The 17333-nt window shown below is 45.6% G+C and overlaps 1 protein-coding gene across 1 annotated transcript in view; it reads left to right on the forward strand.

The window, feature by feature from the left end:
• The first annotated feature begins 2748 nt into the window (after positions 1-2748).
• Positions 2749-17333, forward strand: part of mpdu1b (mannose-P-dolichol utilization defect 1b) — a 65969-nt gene continuing 51384 nt past the window's right edge. Inside the window, exons 1-2 of the mRNA XM_059975326.1 lie at positions 2749-2986; positions 5446-5511. Coding sequence (XP_059831309.1) covers positions 2890-2986; positions 5446-5511 — 163 coding nt within the window. The 5' untranslated portion in view covers positions 2749-2889. The remainder of the gene's footprint in view (positions 2987-5445; positions 5512-17333) is intronic.

Genomic DNA, 17333 nt, shown 5'->3' on the forward strand with positions numbered 1-17333 from the left:
AATTTTTTAAAACTCTCCACCAATTCTCTAACTGTGTGGGGACAAGCTTCCCCTACCCATTAAATCCTTTCAATGGTGTGCACCTCAAAGAGCCTCTGACAACTAAGTCCAGCTCCTGGCTGGACTTCATGTGTGGCTTAGCTACTAATCCCGGTGGTACTGTTTCTACTGATGTGAGAAGGGGCAAAGGCAGGTTTCTGGCTCCTTAAAACCAGTCACTTTGGGCAGATGGGGCTTGTTAGCCGTGGTTTGCAGCTCAGCTAGAAGGAAAACTCCGATCTCGAACCTCCACTGCCCTACGGCTATACCCACTCATGAGGAAGGCTTTGGGAGTAAACCCAAAAGAAAAACTATGGAGCTGGAGATCCTAAGACAATTCTACGTTGAGTTGAATGCTTACTGGCAACTGCTGGTGCTAAACTGTATTGGTCTGTATCTTTCCTTTGGGTTCATCAGACATGTGGAGAGGGGGAGCTCGCTACATTCTTGTGTATCTAGACAGCTAGGACGCATTATCCATGGTCAACTCATGACTGACATAAGCCTCAGTATGGAGACACAAAACACAGCAAACGCTGGAATCTGGAACAACAAACAAACTGCTGGAGGGACTCAGCAGCTCAAGCAGCATCTGTAGTGGAATGAGACTGGTAACTCCTTCCCCCACTGATCCTGCAGCAAATTGATTGTTGTTTTGCCACTCTATATCTTTTTTCATGCAAGTTAAATTTGTTTACTAATGCCTCCACTGACTGTTCCCAAAATGTGTGGATGCAGTTCATTCAGACCCTGGCTTTATCCACAGTCTGATTTATGGAATATAAACTCTTCCTGTTTAAATGAACTTCTTCATTGTTAATTATTCCAGAGATGTGTATATGAAGTAAGCAGTTCTGTCATCTTTGTGTTGGTTTGTCAGCTCAAGACTCAATTTCTATTTCCTCACCTATTTACAGATGATCCTGAAAAAGAATGTAGACAGCACAGTACAGGCTCTTCAGCCACAGTGTTGTGCCAAGCTTTTAACCTGCTCCAAGACAAATCTAACCCTTCCCTCCCTCAAAACCCTCCATTTTTCTTTCATCCATGTGCCTATCTAAGAGTTTCTTAAATGTTCCTATTGTCTCTGGCAGGCTGTTTCATGAACCCACCACTGTCTGTGTGAAACCTATACCTCTGACATCCCCTCTATACTTTCCTTCAATCACCTTAGAATCATGGCCCCTTGTATTGGCCATTTCTGCCCAGTCTCTTGTTGGGCACTCTACCTATGCCTCTCGTATTGTACGCTTCTATCGTGTCCTCTCACGGTCCTACATTCTAAAAGGGAAAAGCTCGCTCAACCCATCGTCATAAGTCAAACGCTCCAATTCAGGAAACATCCTGGTAAATCTCCTCTGAGTTGACCAGAACTGAACAAACACACACACACCCACATAGTCACACTCACATGGCAGGAAGACTGCACAGAATGTTCCCGTAACTCGGCAACTTCCCCAAAGTGCTTCCTGTGTTAAAACGTTTTTTTAAAATACAAAGACAATCAAATAAACCCCGACAATGCTGGAAGCTCTCTGTAGGCCAGGCATACCCGTGGAGTGAGGAAACATTAACACAGTGCATAGAACACTACTGTGCCTGTTCTGCCTTCGTCCCACGATTTAGGCTGACTTATTAACCTACTCCAAGATCGATCTAACCCTTCCCTCCCACAAAGCCACATCTTCCAGCCGAGTTTCCCTGGGTCCCGTGCCGCATATCACATCCACTGCTCTACCTTTGTGGTAAACTATGTGTATACCTGTCTGACCACACCCCTCTGCTGACTGCTCCTGTGGCTCCACCCACAGACCCCTGTATAAAGGCGATTGGAGGCACTGCTCCTCCCTCAGTCTCCAGGATGTTGTGGTCACTTTTGCAGCTAATAAAAGCCTATCATTTGCCACCCGTCTCCGAGAGTTATTGATGGTGCATCAACCTTATTATGATCTTGCACCTTATTGTATACATGCACTCCATTTTCTCTGTAGCTATGACACATTATTCTGTATTCAAAGTTCATTTTTATTATCAACGAATGTATAAATTATACTGCCTTGAGATGTGTTTGCTTACAGGCAGCCACAAAGCAAGAAACCCGAAATAACCCTATTAAAAAGATAAACACCAACACCCGATGCGCAGAGAGAAAAAAAGAGATGATGCAAACAATAGAAGCAACAACATTCTGAACCAAAATTAGTCCTTAGATCCGAACCCTGGAGTAGGCCCAAAGCCTCGTTTATCAGTTCATCATGTTAGCGGGCACGGAGCACAGCAGCCGCGTAGGTGTTCATAACTCGGTGATTATTGCTATTGTTTTACCTTGTACTGTGTAGTGACCCGATCCGTAGGAAGTGTATACGAGCTCTTCACTGGATTTCAGTGCGCGACAATCCCCTTGCATCCTGTGCAACCAGGCAGAATGCCCTCGTCATACGGCAAGAGGCTCCTCAAACTGCTATTGAGCCGGAGCCGTACAAAAGGCGCTGCCCGGACATTCAGGGTCAGGCAGCATCTTGGCCCGAGGCCTCGGTTCTCTTCCACAGATGTTGTCTGAGCTCCAGCATTGTGTGTGTTACTCTGGATTTCCAGCATCTGTTTGAGACGGGTGGGCGCCGTTTTAGTTTTGATTATTGCTGCAGCACCAAACAGCCGGACTAGGCAAATAAACCCCTACTTCTTTGAAGTTAAAGTTATGATTAGCTATTATATAGAAGAGAAGGGGAAGGATATTTGTTGCACCAAAGGCCAGGCGGGTAGGAACCTTTGACATCGGATCAGTTTGTTTCCGCACGGACAGTCCGGAACGCGACACAGTGGACGCCATTGGGCGGGAGGTCTGCGGAGATGGCGGCCGCCGAGTTGCTGAAGACATTCCTGATAAACTTCCTGCTCACCGAGCGATGCTACGATAAACTCCTCCTGGAGCTGAATTTCCTGCATGGTGGGTGTCCATCGCCTTAACCGCGCGACAATGGCAAGCCGACTCTCTGCGGGCCATCCGCTTGGGTGAATTCCGATCCCGGCACTCGATTGGCTCACTGTGACCAAATCCGCTCGCCTCTAATTGGTGGAGTTGGGTGTCAATCACTAGCGGAGCCCAGACTGCTTGGTGCTGTTGGGACCGCGCCAATCCACAATCCGTCGGTCGGCTGGCGATTTTTATTTATTATAATATTTTACGTGTAATGTTGTAGATCTATTTAACTTAAAGATTCAAAGTATATTTATTATCAAAATATGTATGGATTAGGCAACCCGTCGTCCCACAGACAACCACAAAACAAAAAAAAACCCGCGTTAGCTGTTCGAAGAAAAACATCAAACCCCCAATGCACAAAAAAGAGCAGAGAACAAGAACAATGGCAAAAAAACTAGCGAAAAGAATATAAAACATAAAACCACAAAGTCATTGAAACAGTCCAGGACGGTTCAGTTCAATTTAGTGCTGTGTTGTTCGTTGACTATAGCCCACCAAGCCGATCCACCCCGAACAAAATTGCACAGACTAGCAACAGATTAAAAGGAGTGACACAGCAACATGATCTACAGGGGCCAGTTCACAAACTGTGTTGATTAACATCTTACCAAAGACCCAATACTCCAGCACCATTGAGCGAAAGGGAATGGGAGATTGTTTGAAAGCAGGCATGCTCCTTTGGAAGCATTGAGCTAGAAAGAGACCAGTCAAGCTCAGGCAGACGGTGCTGAACCTTCTGCTCTCGTCCTCATTGATTTCAGTCTTCCTCGGAGAGAAATGGAGTTAATCCAGTCTTATTTACCTCCAGTCCATGCTCTTCACTTGAAACCTCATTGACCTCTCTCAGAGAGAGCAAAATGCCAGATTGTTCATTCGGTCTGAAAACACCAGCAAGATGTAAAACACAGTAGCAGATTCATATTTGAAAGAAGAAAAAGCAAAAGCGGTGGTTCCGTGAACTGTCTGAAGGATGCTTGGTTGGATGGTGCCAACTTCTCCAGTAGAAAAAGGAGTAGGAATAACCACCTAGCCTGCGTTACCCTGATCCACCTCCCTGTGCTACCATCCTTCACAAAGCAAAACATAGAAGCAGGCCTTTCAGACAAACTCTTCCATGCTGGTCAAGGTGCCTTCCTGAGCTTGTCCTATTTGCTATCTAGGAACCTGTCCAAATTGAAAATATTGCAATCATATCTAGCTCGACACTTCCTCCAGTTTCTTGTTCTATTAATGTACATTAACTGTGTGAAAAGGTTTTACCTTTGCTCTTTCACCTGGAACCTATGACCGCTAGTTTATGATCCCTGACACTGGGGAAAAGCACTATGAACATGCTGTCCTGATCTGACAAAAATCCCCGTTGTTCACTCCTTCCTTACCACATAAAACACCATATCAGGTGTGCTGAAATCCAAGATGGCGGCGCGACGCAGCTTGCAGCGGCCACTCCGTAGCTGATTATCTGTTATTTGTGAAGTGGGGTGCCATGCGCAATCATAATCGATTGAAAACGGACGTGGGAGCACGGAGGAACATCGGGAAATCTCCAGGAAGACCTTCTTCGTTGCTGCTGCTGCTGTGAGGTCTGCTGGGAAGAACAGGCCCCCAGTCCTCGGGGTCGCGTTGCCGATGGCCGTTGGTGGGGCCGTCTTAATACGCTCAGCAGAGGATGGTGCTCGGAGAAGCTGTGCCGGAGGGGATGGTCATCGGCTCGGAGGTTCAACGGACTCGGAGTCCGCTGCGGTCAGGTCGCTTTCGGTGTGTTGCGTCTGTGAGGCTAGTTTTGATGGAGCTTCATTGTGTGCTGCGTCTGCGAGGCTGAGTTGGGCGGCGCCGTGGAAGTCCATAGAGGGGGTTTTCCCTTCTGCCGCTGGTGTGGGATGGCGAGTCTGTGGGGACCCTGGGGATTTGTGGAAACTGTGTGGTGATTTCTTTTGAACTTACAGTCCCTTAACATCTTTGGACTATTTTTACTGTGCCCATGGTCTGTTTTATTTAATCAATTATGCTATTGTTCGCACTGTTGTAACTATGTGGTTTTGTGCAGGTCTTGTAGTTTTAGTTTTTGGTCTTTTGTCTGGTGGATTTGGAGCTCCTTTCCGGGGAACGCGCTAAGACAGTAGCGCGATATTAATACGCAGCAGCCCCTCTGGACTCTGGATTGGGGATTGCCAAACATTATGTGGATTTTCTGGTGTAGTCTGTTTTGTTATATGCTTTTGTGATATCATTCTGGAGGAACGTTGTCTCATTTTTTAACTGCATTGCATTTGTGGTTTCTAAATGGCAATAAATTGAATCTGAATCTGATATCCCAGTTCATGTTAACTCTCCCACAGATGCTGTCCAGCCTGCAGTAAACTGTATTTTTATTCAGGCTCTGTGCAGGTGAAATGTAACATTTTATCTTCCATTCCTTCCAGTTCCATGTTTGAAAATCCTCCTCAGCAAGATCTTGGGGCTGGGCATCATTGCGGGATCGGTGATGGGTGAGTACACCTGAACCTAATACCACTAAGGCAAAATCCACTACTAAGTAGAGTTGTCATTCATTAGTCAGGGATTGAGTTCAAGAGCCATGAGGTAAAGTTGTAGCTCTATAAAACCATGGTCGGACCATGGTCTCAGCTCTAAACTACAAACTCATCTCCATAAATACTGCCTGACCTACTGAATTCTTCCGGTATTTTGTGTGTGTTGCTTGGAGTATAATGTTCAGTTCTGCTCACCTCTTTATAGAAAGGATGTGGAAACTTTAGAGAGGGTGCAGAGGAGATTTACCAGGATGCTGCCTGGATTAGAGAGGGTACAGAGGAGATTTACCAGGATGCTGCCTGGATTAGAGAGGGTACAGAGGAGATTTACCAGGATGCTGCCTGGATTAGAGAGGGTGCAGAGGAGATTTACCAGGATGCTGCCTGGATTAGAGAGGGTGCAGAGGAGATTTACCAGGATGCTGCCTGGATTAGAGAGGGTGCAGAGGAGATTTACCAGGATGCTGCCTGGATTAGAGAGCATGTCTTATGAGGATAGTTTGAGCGAGCTTTGGAGAGCAGAAAGGTGAGAGGTGGTGTACAGGATGATAAGAGATGTAGAACGAGTGGCCAGCCTGCACCTTTTCCCCATAGCAGAAGTGGCAAATATGAGAGGGCATAATTTAAGGTGTTTGGAGGAAGGTTTAGGGGAGATGTCAGAGCTGAGTGACAGGATGGAGATATGTCTCTATCAAAGAAGGTATAAGACGCTCCATCCCTCTGGTAGCCTGTAGGTCACCCTTGGCTTGGGTAGCACCTGTTTAGCCCCCGATCAGGGTCATGTGAAGCCATGGGACCAGGTGGTGGGTGGTGGGAGCAGCTGTTGCAGATCATAGGTCCTGGTTGTGCGACCACAATGATGCCAGGCAGACAATCTCTACAGACTATTCATAATGGCTGGGGTCACCTGTCTTGTAAAAACACTGCCCAGAAGAAGACAGTGGCAAACCATTTCTGTCAAAAAATTTGCCAGGAGCAATCAATGTCAGGGAAAAACCGTGATCGTCCATGTCGTACATAACGAACGGACATCAGGGGTAAGTTTCCACAGAGTGCTAGATATGTGCAACATGATAGACACATTGATGATAGAAAAATAGAGGGCTATGTGGGAGGGAAGGGGTAGATTAATTTTGGGGAAGTTTAAGAGTTCAGCATAATATTGTGGGCCGAAGGGCCGATACTGTGCTGTACTGTTCCATGTTCTATGTAAGGCCTGGGACTGCCATTCACAGAATGAGAAGCAATGTTAATGTTTCACCCTGATGAGCACCTTGTGAATGGGAAGGCAGAGAGGCCCCAGTGAGTGCTGTTGTCTCCCCCAGCTCCAGCAACCCAGATTGAGTGGCGGGTTAGGCTACAGGGGTCTACTCCTCTTGTTTCTTGTAGACAAGAGAGACTGGTATGGGAACCTGGAGCAACAAAGGTTCTGCTGTTGGGATGCAGCTGAGTGGGTTGGTGAGGTGGGGAAAGAATTGTCATCACATAGGGTCAAATTTCTACATCAGGAAGGGAGAAAGCCGGTACTCAGAGTATTATATCTCAATGCACAGAGTTTAATAAATAAGGGGGATGATCTTATTACACTAATACAGATTGTCAGGCATGATGTGGCCATCACTGAATCATGGCTGAAGGATGGTTGTAGTTGGGAGCTGAATGTCCAAGGTTACACATTGTACCAGAGGGATAGGGAGGTAGGCAGAGGGGTGGCCTGGCTCTGCAGATAAAGAATGGCATCAAATCTTTAGAATGGTGTGACATTAGATCAGAAGATGTTGAATCCTTGTGGGTTGTACTGCTGACGTAGCAGTATTTCAGTGGAGCAAGCGAAATTTCAGTGGTATGAGAGAGGTAAATTGGAAGGAGATGCTGGCGGGAATGTCAGTAGAGCAGCAATAGTGCGAGTTTCTGGGAAAAATGAGGACGGTGCAGGACTGATGTAGTCCAAAAATGGTAAAATAGCAAAACTGTGGCTGACCAGGGAAGTCAAAGCTAACGTAAAAGCAAAAGAGAGAGAGCATACAACAGAGCGAAAATTAGTGGGAAGGTGGAGGATTGAGAAGCTTTCAAAAACCTACAGAGAACAACTAAGGGAATCATTAGGAGGGAAAAGATGAAATATGAAAGCAAGCTAGCAAACATCGTAAAAATGGATAATAAAAGCTTTTTCAAATATGTAAAACATAAGAGAGATGAGAGTAGATCTAGGAACTCTAGAAAATGCGGCTAGAGAAATAATAACGGGGGACCAGGAGATGGCAGATGAATTAAATGAGTATTTTGTAGTGTCACTGTGGAAGACACGAGCAGTGTGCCAGGTGTTGAAGGGTGTGAGGGAAGAGAAGTGAGTGCAGTTACTATTCCAAGAGGGAAAGTGCTCAAAAAGCTGAAAGACCTTAGGGTACATAAGACATCCGGACCAGATAAGCTGCATGCTAAAGTTCTGAAACAGGTAGTGTTATAGATTGTGGGGGCATTAGGAATGATCTTTCAAAAATCATTGGACTCTGGCATGATGCCAGATGACTGGAAAATTGCAAATGTCACTCCACTCTAAGAAAGGAGGAAGGCAGCAGAAAGGAAATTATAGACCAGTTTAGCCTGACCTTAGTGGTTGGGAAGATGTTGGAGTCAACTGTTAAGGATGAGGTTGTGGAGCATTTGGTGACACGGGACAAGATAGAACAAAGTCAGCATGGTTTCCTTAAGGGAAAATTTTGCCTGACAAATCTGTTGGAAATCTTTGAAATTACAAGTAGGATAGGTAAAGGGGATGTCGTGGATGTTGTATATTTGGACTTCCAGAGGCCTTTGACAAGGTACTACTCATGAGGCTGCTTACTAAGCTATGAGCCCAGATATTACAGGGAAGTTACTGGCATGTAAGACCATTGGCTGACTGGTAGGAGGCAGTGAGTGGGAGTAAGAGGATCCTTTTCTGTTTGGCTGCCAGTGACTAGTGGTGTTCTACATGGGCCGATGTTGGAACCGTTTCTTTTTATGCTATATATCAATGATTTAGATGATGGAATAGAAGGTTTTGTTGCCAAGTTTGCAGATGATGCAAAGATTGCTGGAGGGACAGGTAGTGTTGAGGAAACAGGAAAGCCACTGAAGATTAGAAGAATGGGCAAGAAAGTGGCAAATGAAATACAATGTTGGAAAATGCATGGTCATGCACTTTGGTGGGGTTCCGGAGAATGAGGGGGGATCTCATAGAAACATTCCAAATGTTAAAAGGTCTGAACAGATTAGATATGGCAAAGTTATTTCCCATAGTAGGGGATTCTAGTACAAGAGGGCACAACTTCAGGATTGTAGGATGTCCTTTTAGAACAGAGATGTGGATAAATTACTTTAGTCAGAGGGTGGTAAATCTGTGGAACTTGCTGCCACGAGTGGCTGTGGAGGCCAAGTCACTAGGTGTATTTAAGGCAGAGATAGATAGGTTTTTGATTAGTCAGGGCATCAAAGGGTATAGGGTGAAAGCAGGGGAGTGGGGATGACTGGATGAAGTGAACGACAAAGCAGACTCGATGGGCTGAATGGCTTACTTCTGCTCCTATATCTTATGCTTTAAGTAAGTGTGCAGACTATTTTCTAAATGGGGAGAAAATCTAAAAATCTGAGATGCAAAGGAACCTGGGAGTCCTTGTACAGACACTCTAAAGGTTAACTTGCAGGTTCAGATGGTGGTGAAGAAAGCAAATGCAATATTAACATTCATTTCAAGAGGTCTAGAATACAAGAACAGGGATGTTATGCTGAGGCTCTGCTAGCATTAGAGAGGGTTCAGAGGAGATTGACAAGAATGATTCCTAGAATGATTCCTGGAATGAGAGGGTTATCATACGAGGAACATTTGATGGCTCTGGGTCTGTATTCACTGGAATTTAGAAGGATGGGGAGGGGATCTCTTTGAAATCTTTCGGATGTTGAAAGGCCTAGACAGAGTAGATGTGGAAAGGATGTTTCCCAAGGTCTAGGACAAGAGGGGCATCCATTTAAAACAGAGATGCAGTGAAATTTCTTTAGCCAGAGATTGTTGTATTTGTGGAATTTATTACCACAGGCAACAGCCACACCTAGGGCGTTGAGTATACTTAAGGCAGAGATTGACAGGTTCTTGATTGGACATGGCACCAAAGGCCGGGTTGTGGGGCTGAGGAGAGAAAGGAAAGGACCAAACACGATTAAATGGCAGAGCAGATCTGATGGGCCAAAATGGCCTAATTCTACTCCTATGTCTTACGGTGAAGGGAAGGGGTGAGGCAGGAGCCCAAATTGTTGGATGGAAATGGGAAGTGTGTAAAAGAGGACAGTGCGTGGAAGGCACTGCCTGAGTCAGTGGTGGAGGCAGATACACTAGTGAAGTTTAAGAGACTACTAGACAGGTATATGGAGGAATTTAAGGTGGGGGGTTATATGGGAGGCAGGGTTTGAGGGTCGGCACAACATTGTGGGCCGAAGGGCTTGTAATGTGCTGTACTATTCTATGTTCTAGGGAGAAGAAGATGGGGTGTAGTTGGGAAACTGAGGCAGGTAGACAATGAATATAAAGCTTCCTCCCTGTGGAGTTCCTCGGTTGTGACCAAGCTTCTATTATAGAACAAAGTAAACACAGTAAACTCTGGATTTCCAGTCTCCCCTCCAACACTTATTGGAGGCTTCTCCTCAGAGATGGTGAGTTACTGTGGATCTGCAGAGGTTTTGTCCTACACCACCTTCTGTGGCTCCCCAACTCCAGGCCATTCACAGTATGTTGCTTCAGGAGGACAGACAGTATTGTTATACTGTTTTCTCTCTTCTGCCTTCTCAAAGGCTACGCACTGTACTCACTGTTACGACTGGGCATTAGGTACAGGAGCCTCGGGTCTCACACCACAGATTCAGGAACAATTATTACCCTTCAAAAATCAGGCTCTTGAACCAGTTTGGATAACTTCACTCATCTCAACAGTGAACTGATTTCACAAGCTGCAGTCTCACTTTCAAGGCCTCAAGGGAATCAAGGGATATGGGGACAAGGCAGGAACCGGGTATTGATAGGAGACGATCAGCCATGATCTCAAAATGGCGGTGCTGGCACGAAGGGCCAAATGGTCTACTTCTGCACCTATTGTCTATTGTCTATAACACCTCATTTTTTTCAGTATTTTTGTTATTTGTACAATTTGTCTTTTGCATATTGATTGTTGGTCAGTTTTTATTTATGTGTAGTTTTTTTTCATAAATTTTATTGTTTTTCTTTATAGTGGCATGCAAAAGTTTGGGCACCCCTGGTCAAAATTGCTGTTACTGTGAATAGTTAAGTGAGTAGAAGATGAACTGATCTCCAAAAGTCATAAAGTTAAAGACGAAACACTCTTTTCAACATTTTAAGCGAGATTAGTGTATTACTTTAGTTCTGCACAATTTTAGAGTGGGGAAAAAAAAGGAAAGTAGCACTGTGTAAAAGTTTGGGCACCCCAAGAGATTTGAGCTCTCAGATAACTTTTACCAAGGTCTCAGACCTTAATTAGCTTGTTAGGGCTATGGCTTGTTCACAGTCAGCGTTAGGAAAGGCCAGGTGATGCAAATTTCAAAGCTTTATAAATACCCTGAAACCTCAAACCTTGTCCCAACAATCAGCAGTCTTGAGCTCCTCTAAGCGGCTGCCTAGCACTCTGAAAATTAAAATAAATGATGCCCACAAAGCAGGGGAAGGGCATAAGAAGATAGCAAAGCATTTTCAGGTAGCCGTTTCTTCAGTTCCTCGATTCCTTCATTCCTCAATTAAGAAATGGCAGTTAACAGGAGTGGCGAGGTCAAGTTGAGGTCAGGAAGACCAAGAAAACTTTCCAAGAGAACTGCTCGTAGGATTGCTAGAAAGGCAAATCAAAACCCCCATCTGACTGAAAAAGACCTTCAGGAAGATTTAGCAGACTCTGGAGTGGTGGTGCACTGTCCTACTGTGCAGTGACACCTGCACAAATATGACCTTCATGGAAGAGTCATCAGAAGAAAATCTTTCCTGCGTCCTCACCACAAAATTCAGCATCAGAAGTTTGCAAAGGAACATCTAAATAAGCCTGTTGCATTTTGGAAACAAGTCCTGTGGACTGATGGAGTTAAAATAGAACTTCTTGGCTGCAATGAGCAAAGATATGTTTGGAGAAAAAGTGCAGAATTTCATGAAAAGAAAACCTCTCCAACTGTTAAGCATGGGGGTGGATCAATCATGTTTTGGGCTTGTGTTGCAGCCAGTGGCATGGGGAACATTTTACTGGTGGAGGGAAGAATGAATTCAATTAAATACCAGCAAATTCTGGAAGCAAGCACCACACAGTCTGTAAAAAAGCTGAAGATGAAAAGAGGATGGCTTCTACAACAGGATAATGATCCTAAACACACCTCAGAATCCACAATGGACTACTCAAGAGGCACAAGCTGAAGGTTTTACCATGGTCCTCACAGTCCCCTGACCTAAACATCATCGAAAATCTGTGGATAGACATCAAAAGAGCAGTGTATGCAAGACGGCCCAAGGATCTCACAGAACTAGAAGCCATTTGCAAGGAAGAATGGGAGAAAATCCCCCAAACAAGAATTGAAAGATTCTACAGAAAGCATTTGCAAGCTGTGATACTTGCAAAAGGGGGTGTTACTAATTACTGACCATGCAGAGTGCCCAAACTTTTGCTTCGGGCCCTTTTCCTTTTTTTGTTATTTTGAAACTGTAAGAGATGGGAAAAAAATAATCTTGCTTAAAATATTAAAGAACTGTGTCATCTTTAACTTTTGGAAATCAGGTCATCTTTTACTCACTTAGCTATTCACAGTAACAGAAATTTTGACCGGGGTGCCCAAACTTTTGCATGCCACTGTAAGTGTAGGTGGCCAATGAAGTTGCTTCTTGATGCACTGTGTAATGGTCTGACCTGTATGGACAGTGTGTACAAGTTTCTCACTGTATCTCAGTACATGTGACAATAACGAACCAATTCCAGTCTACATTACCCTCTCTGAAGTCACCGGCCCCACTCTTTGGAATAGCGTTAGGTCAGTATTGACGGCGGAGAGGATGCTGAGGGCAGACAGCAGTTTCAAAGCTCCCATGGTCACAGGCACACAAGCAGAGTCTTCCCCTGGGTTAGAAGTGTGTCCTTATATCAGCATGAAAGTCATTTCCCAACCACTGAATGTTGGACATTGACCAGTAAATATGAGCCTTGAACTGCCGACGATTCAGCAGGACAAAGGCTGAAGGTTTTTGCAATGGAGACTGGTGTCCTCGGAGGCCAAACACCTGGCACGCTGACTGAATCCGGGGGAGGGGGTGGGGGGAGGTGGAGATTCTCCTCATCACCACATGGGTTTCCTCCCACATATCAAAGACGTACACTGGGTTAGGTCGTTATGACCATTCGGTGTTGGCTCTGGAAGCACGGTGGAACTTGTGGGCTGCCACCAGCACATCTTCAGACTGTGTTGGTTGTTGCTGCAAATAGCACTGTACGTTTCAATCCTTTGATGTACATGTGATAAGTAAAAATAATCTCCCTGGTGGATGGGAGGCAGCTCAGAGAGAGCCATCAGCCTCACTCTATCAAATATTAACCACCAGGCAAAGTGTGTTTGTCCTCAGATACACGGCCAGCGAAGGAAATTACCACCGAAGAGTTGTTCAACTTCAAATGTTTGTCCCAACGGTTGCAAAACATGGTGAAGTGAGCTCTTTATCGTACATGGGGAAAGGAGTGGGACACAGAGAGGCAATCAACCTCAGGATTGGTATCACTCCAGAAATACCCCACTCCCACATTCACTAGTGCTTTACTCCAGAAAAACCTACCTAATACCATCCCAAAGCCCCAGGAACACCCATCTGTCCTTGTTCTATTGCTCCAGGGACACCTTTCCAGCCCTATTGCATTGTCTCAGGGACACCTACCCATCCCTGTCCCAGTCTCCATGAACTGAGCAAAGAACAAAGAACAATACAGCACAGTACAGGCCATTCAGCCCACAACGTTGTGCCGACCCTCAAACCTTCCCCGCATATAACTCTCTACCTTAAATTCCTCCATATAGCTGTCTAGTGGTCTTTTAAACTTCACTAGTGTATCTGCCTCCACCACTGACTCAGGCAGTGCATTCCACACACCAACCACTCTCTGAGTAAAAAACCTTCCTCTAATATCCCCCTTGAACTTTCCACCCCATACCTTAAAGCCATGTCCTCTTGTACTGAGCAGTGGTGCCCTGGGGAAGAGGTGCTGGCTGTCCACTCTGTCTATTCCTCTCAATATCTTGTACACCTCTATCATGTCTCCTCTCATCTTCCTTCTCTCCAGAGAGTAAGGCCCTAGCTCCCTTAATCTCTGATCATAATCCATACTCTCTAAACCTGGCAGCATCCTGGTAAATCTCCTCTGTACCCTTTCCAATGCTTCCACATCCTTCCTATAGTGAGGCAACCAGAACTGGACACAGTACTCCAAGTGTGGCCTAACCAGAGTTTTATAGAGCTGCATCATTATCCCGTGACTCTTAAACTCTATCTCTTGACTTATGAAAACTAACACTCCATAAGCTTTCTTAACTACCATATCTACCTGTGAGGCAGCTTTCAGGGATCTGTGAACATGTATGCCCAGATCCCTCTGCTTCTCCACACTACCAAGTAACCTGCCATTTACTTTGTACTCTGCCTTGGAGTTTGTCCTTCCAAAGTGTGCCACCTCACACTTCTCCAGGTTGAACTCCATCTGCCACTTCTCAGCCCACTCCTGCATCCCATCAATGTCTCTCTGCAATCTTCGACAATCCTCAACACTATCCACAACATCACCAACCTTTATGTCATCTGCAAACTTGCCAACCCACCCTTCCACCCCCACATCCAGGTCGTTAATAAAAATCACGAGAAGTAGAGGTCCCAGAACAGATCCTTGTGGGACAACCCTCCAATCTGAAAGTACTCTCTCCACTACAACCCCCTGCCTTCTGCAGGCAAGCCAATTCTGAATCCACCTGGCCAAACTTCCCTGGATCCCATGCCTTCTGACTTTCTGAATAAGCCTACCATGTGGAACCTTGTCAAATGCCTTACTAAAATCCATGTAGATCACATCCACTGCACTATCCTCATCTATATGCCTGGTCACCTCCTCAAAGAACTCTATCAGGCTTGTTAGGCACGATCTGCCCTTCACAAAGCCACGCTGACTGTCCCTGATCAGACCACGATTCTCTAAATTCCCATAGATCCTATCTCTAAGAATCTTTTCCAACAGCTTTCCCACCACAGACATAAGGCTCACTGGTCTATAATTACCCGGTCTATCCCTACTACCTTTTTTGAACAAGGGGACAACATTCGCCTCCCTCTAATCCTCTGGTACCATTCCCATGGACAACGAGGACATAAAGATCCTAGCCAGAGGTTCAGCAATCTCTTCCCTTGCCTCGTGGAGCTGCCTGGGGAATATTCCGTCAGGCCCGGGGGACTTATCCGTCCTAATGTATTTTAACAACTCCAACACTTCCTCTCCCTTAATTTCAACATGCTCCACAACATCAACCTCACTCATATTGTCCTCACCATCATCAAGTTCCCTCTCATTGGTGAATATTGAAGAGAAGTATTCATTGAGGACCTTGCTCAGTTCCACAGCCTCCAGGCACATCTTCCCACCTTTATCTCTAATCGGCCCTATCTTCACTCCTGTCAACCTTTTGTTCTTCACATAATTGAAGAATGCCTTGGGGTTTTCCTTTACCCTACTCACCAAAGCCTTCTCATGCCCCCTTCTTGCTCTTCTCAGTCCCTTCTTAAGTTCCTTTCTTGCTACCCTATATTCCTCAATAGACTCATCTGATCTTTGCTTCCTAATCCTTACGTATGCTGCCTTCTTCCATCTGACTAGATTCTCCACCTCACTTGTCACCCATGGTTCCTTCACCCTACCATTCTTTATCTTCCTCACCGGGACAAATTTATCCCTAACATCCTGCAAGAGATCCCTAAACATTGACCACATATCCACAGTACATTTCCCTGCAAAAACATCATCCCAATTCACACCCGCAAGTTCTAGCCTTATAGCCTCATAATTTGCCCTTCCCAATTAAAAATTTTCCTGTCCTCTCTGATTCTATCCTTTTCCATGATAATGCTAAAGGTCAGGGAGCAGTGGTCACTGTCCCCCAGATGCTCACCCACTGAGAGATCTGTGAGCTGACCCGGTTCGTTACCTAATACTAGATCTAGTATGGCATTTCCCCTAGTTGGCCTGTCAACATACCGTGACAGGAATCCGACCCGGACACACTTAACAAACTCTGCCCCATCTAAACCATTGGAACTAATCAGGTGCCAATCAATATTAGGGAAGTTAAAGTCACCCAAGATAACAACCCTTTTATTTTTGCACCTTTCCAAAATCTGCCTCCCAATCTGTTCCTCGGTATCTCTGTTGCTACCAGGGGGCCTATAGAATACTCACAATAGAGTAACTGCTCCCTTCCTGTTCCTGACTTCCACCCATACTGACTTAAAAGAGGATCCTGCTACATTATCCACCCTTTCTGTAGCTGGATTAGTATTGCGACCAGTAATGCCACCCCTCCTCCCCTTTTCCCCCCTCTCTATCCCTTTTAAATCACTGAAATCCAGGAATATTCGGAATCCATTCCTCCCCTGGTGCCAGCCAAGTCTCCGTAATGGCCACTACATCATAATTCCATGTATGTATCCAAGCTCTCGGTTCATCACCTTTGTTCTTGATGCTTCTTGCATTGAAGTACACACACTTCAGCCCTTCTACCTTACTACCTTTACACCCTTTATTCTGTTTCTCTTTCCTCAAAGCCTCTTTATATGCTAGATCTGGCTTTACTCCATGCACTATACTTGCAGCTCTTGCATGACCTTTATCCTCCTCCACCTCACTATCTGCTCTAATACTCAGGTTCCACTCCCCCTTCAAATCTAGTTTAAACCCCCCCGGAGCAGCAATAGCAAACCTTCCCGCAAGGATGATTGTCCCCCTCCAGTTCAGGTGCAACCTGTCCCATTGGAACAGGTCCCACCTTCCCTGGAACAAGGCTCAATTGTCCAGAAACATGAAGCTCCTGCACCATCTCCTTAGCCACGCATTTAGCTGCATTATCTTCCTATTTCTGGCCTCACTAGCACGTGGCATGGGTAGCAATCCTGAGATTGCAATCCTGGAGGTCCTGTCCTTCAACTTTGCACCTAACTCCCTAAACTCTCTTTGCAGGACCTCCTCCTTCTTCCTATCCACGTCATTGGTCCCTACATGGACCACGACATCCGGCTGCTCACCCTCCCTCTTGAGAATACTGAGAACTCGATCTGAGATATCGCGGACCCTGGCACCAGGGAGACAACAAACCATCTGAGATCTCGATCTCTTCCACAGAACCTCTTATCTGTCCCCCTAACTATCAAATTCCCTGTCACTACTGCCCTCCTCTTTTCCCTCCTTCCCTTCTGAGCTGAGGGTCCAGTCTCGGTGCCAGAGACGCAACCACTGCAACTTGTTCCTGGTAGATCGTCCCCACCAACAGTATCCAAAACAGTATACTTATTATTGATGGGAATGGCCACAGGGGGCTTTGCTCATTCTGTCTATTCCCCTTCCCTCTCTTGACAGTCACTCAGCTACCTGTCACCTGACTCTTAGGGATGACTATCTCCCTGAAACTCCCATCTATTTCTGCCTCTACCTCCCAAATGATCTGAATTTCATCCAACTCCACCTCCA

Source organism: Hypanus sabinus, chromosome 7, assembly GCF_030144855.1.
Source record: "Hypanus sabinus isolate sHypSab1 chromosome 7, sHypSab1.hap1, whole genome shotgun sequence".
Classification (NCBI taxonomy): domain Eukaryota; kingdom Metazoa; phylum Chordata; class Chondrichthyes; order Myliobatiformes; family Dasyatidae; genus Hypanus; species Hypanus sabinus.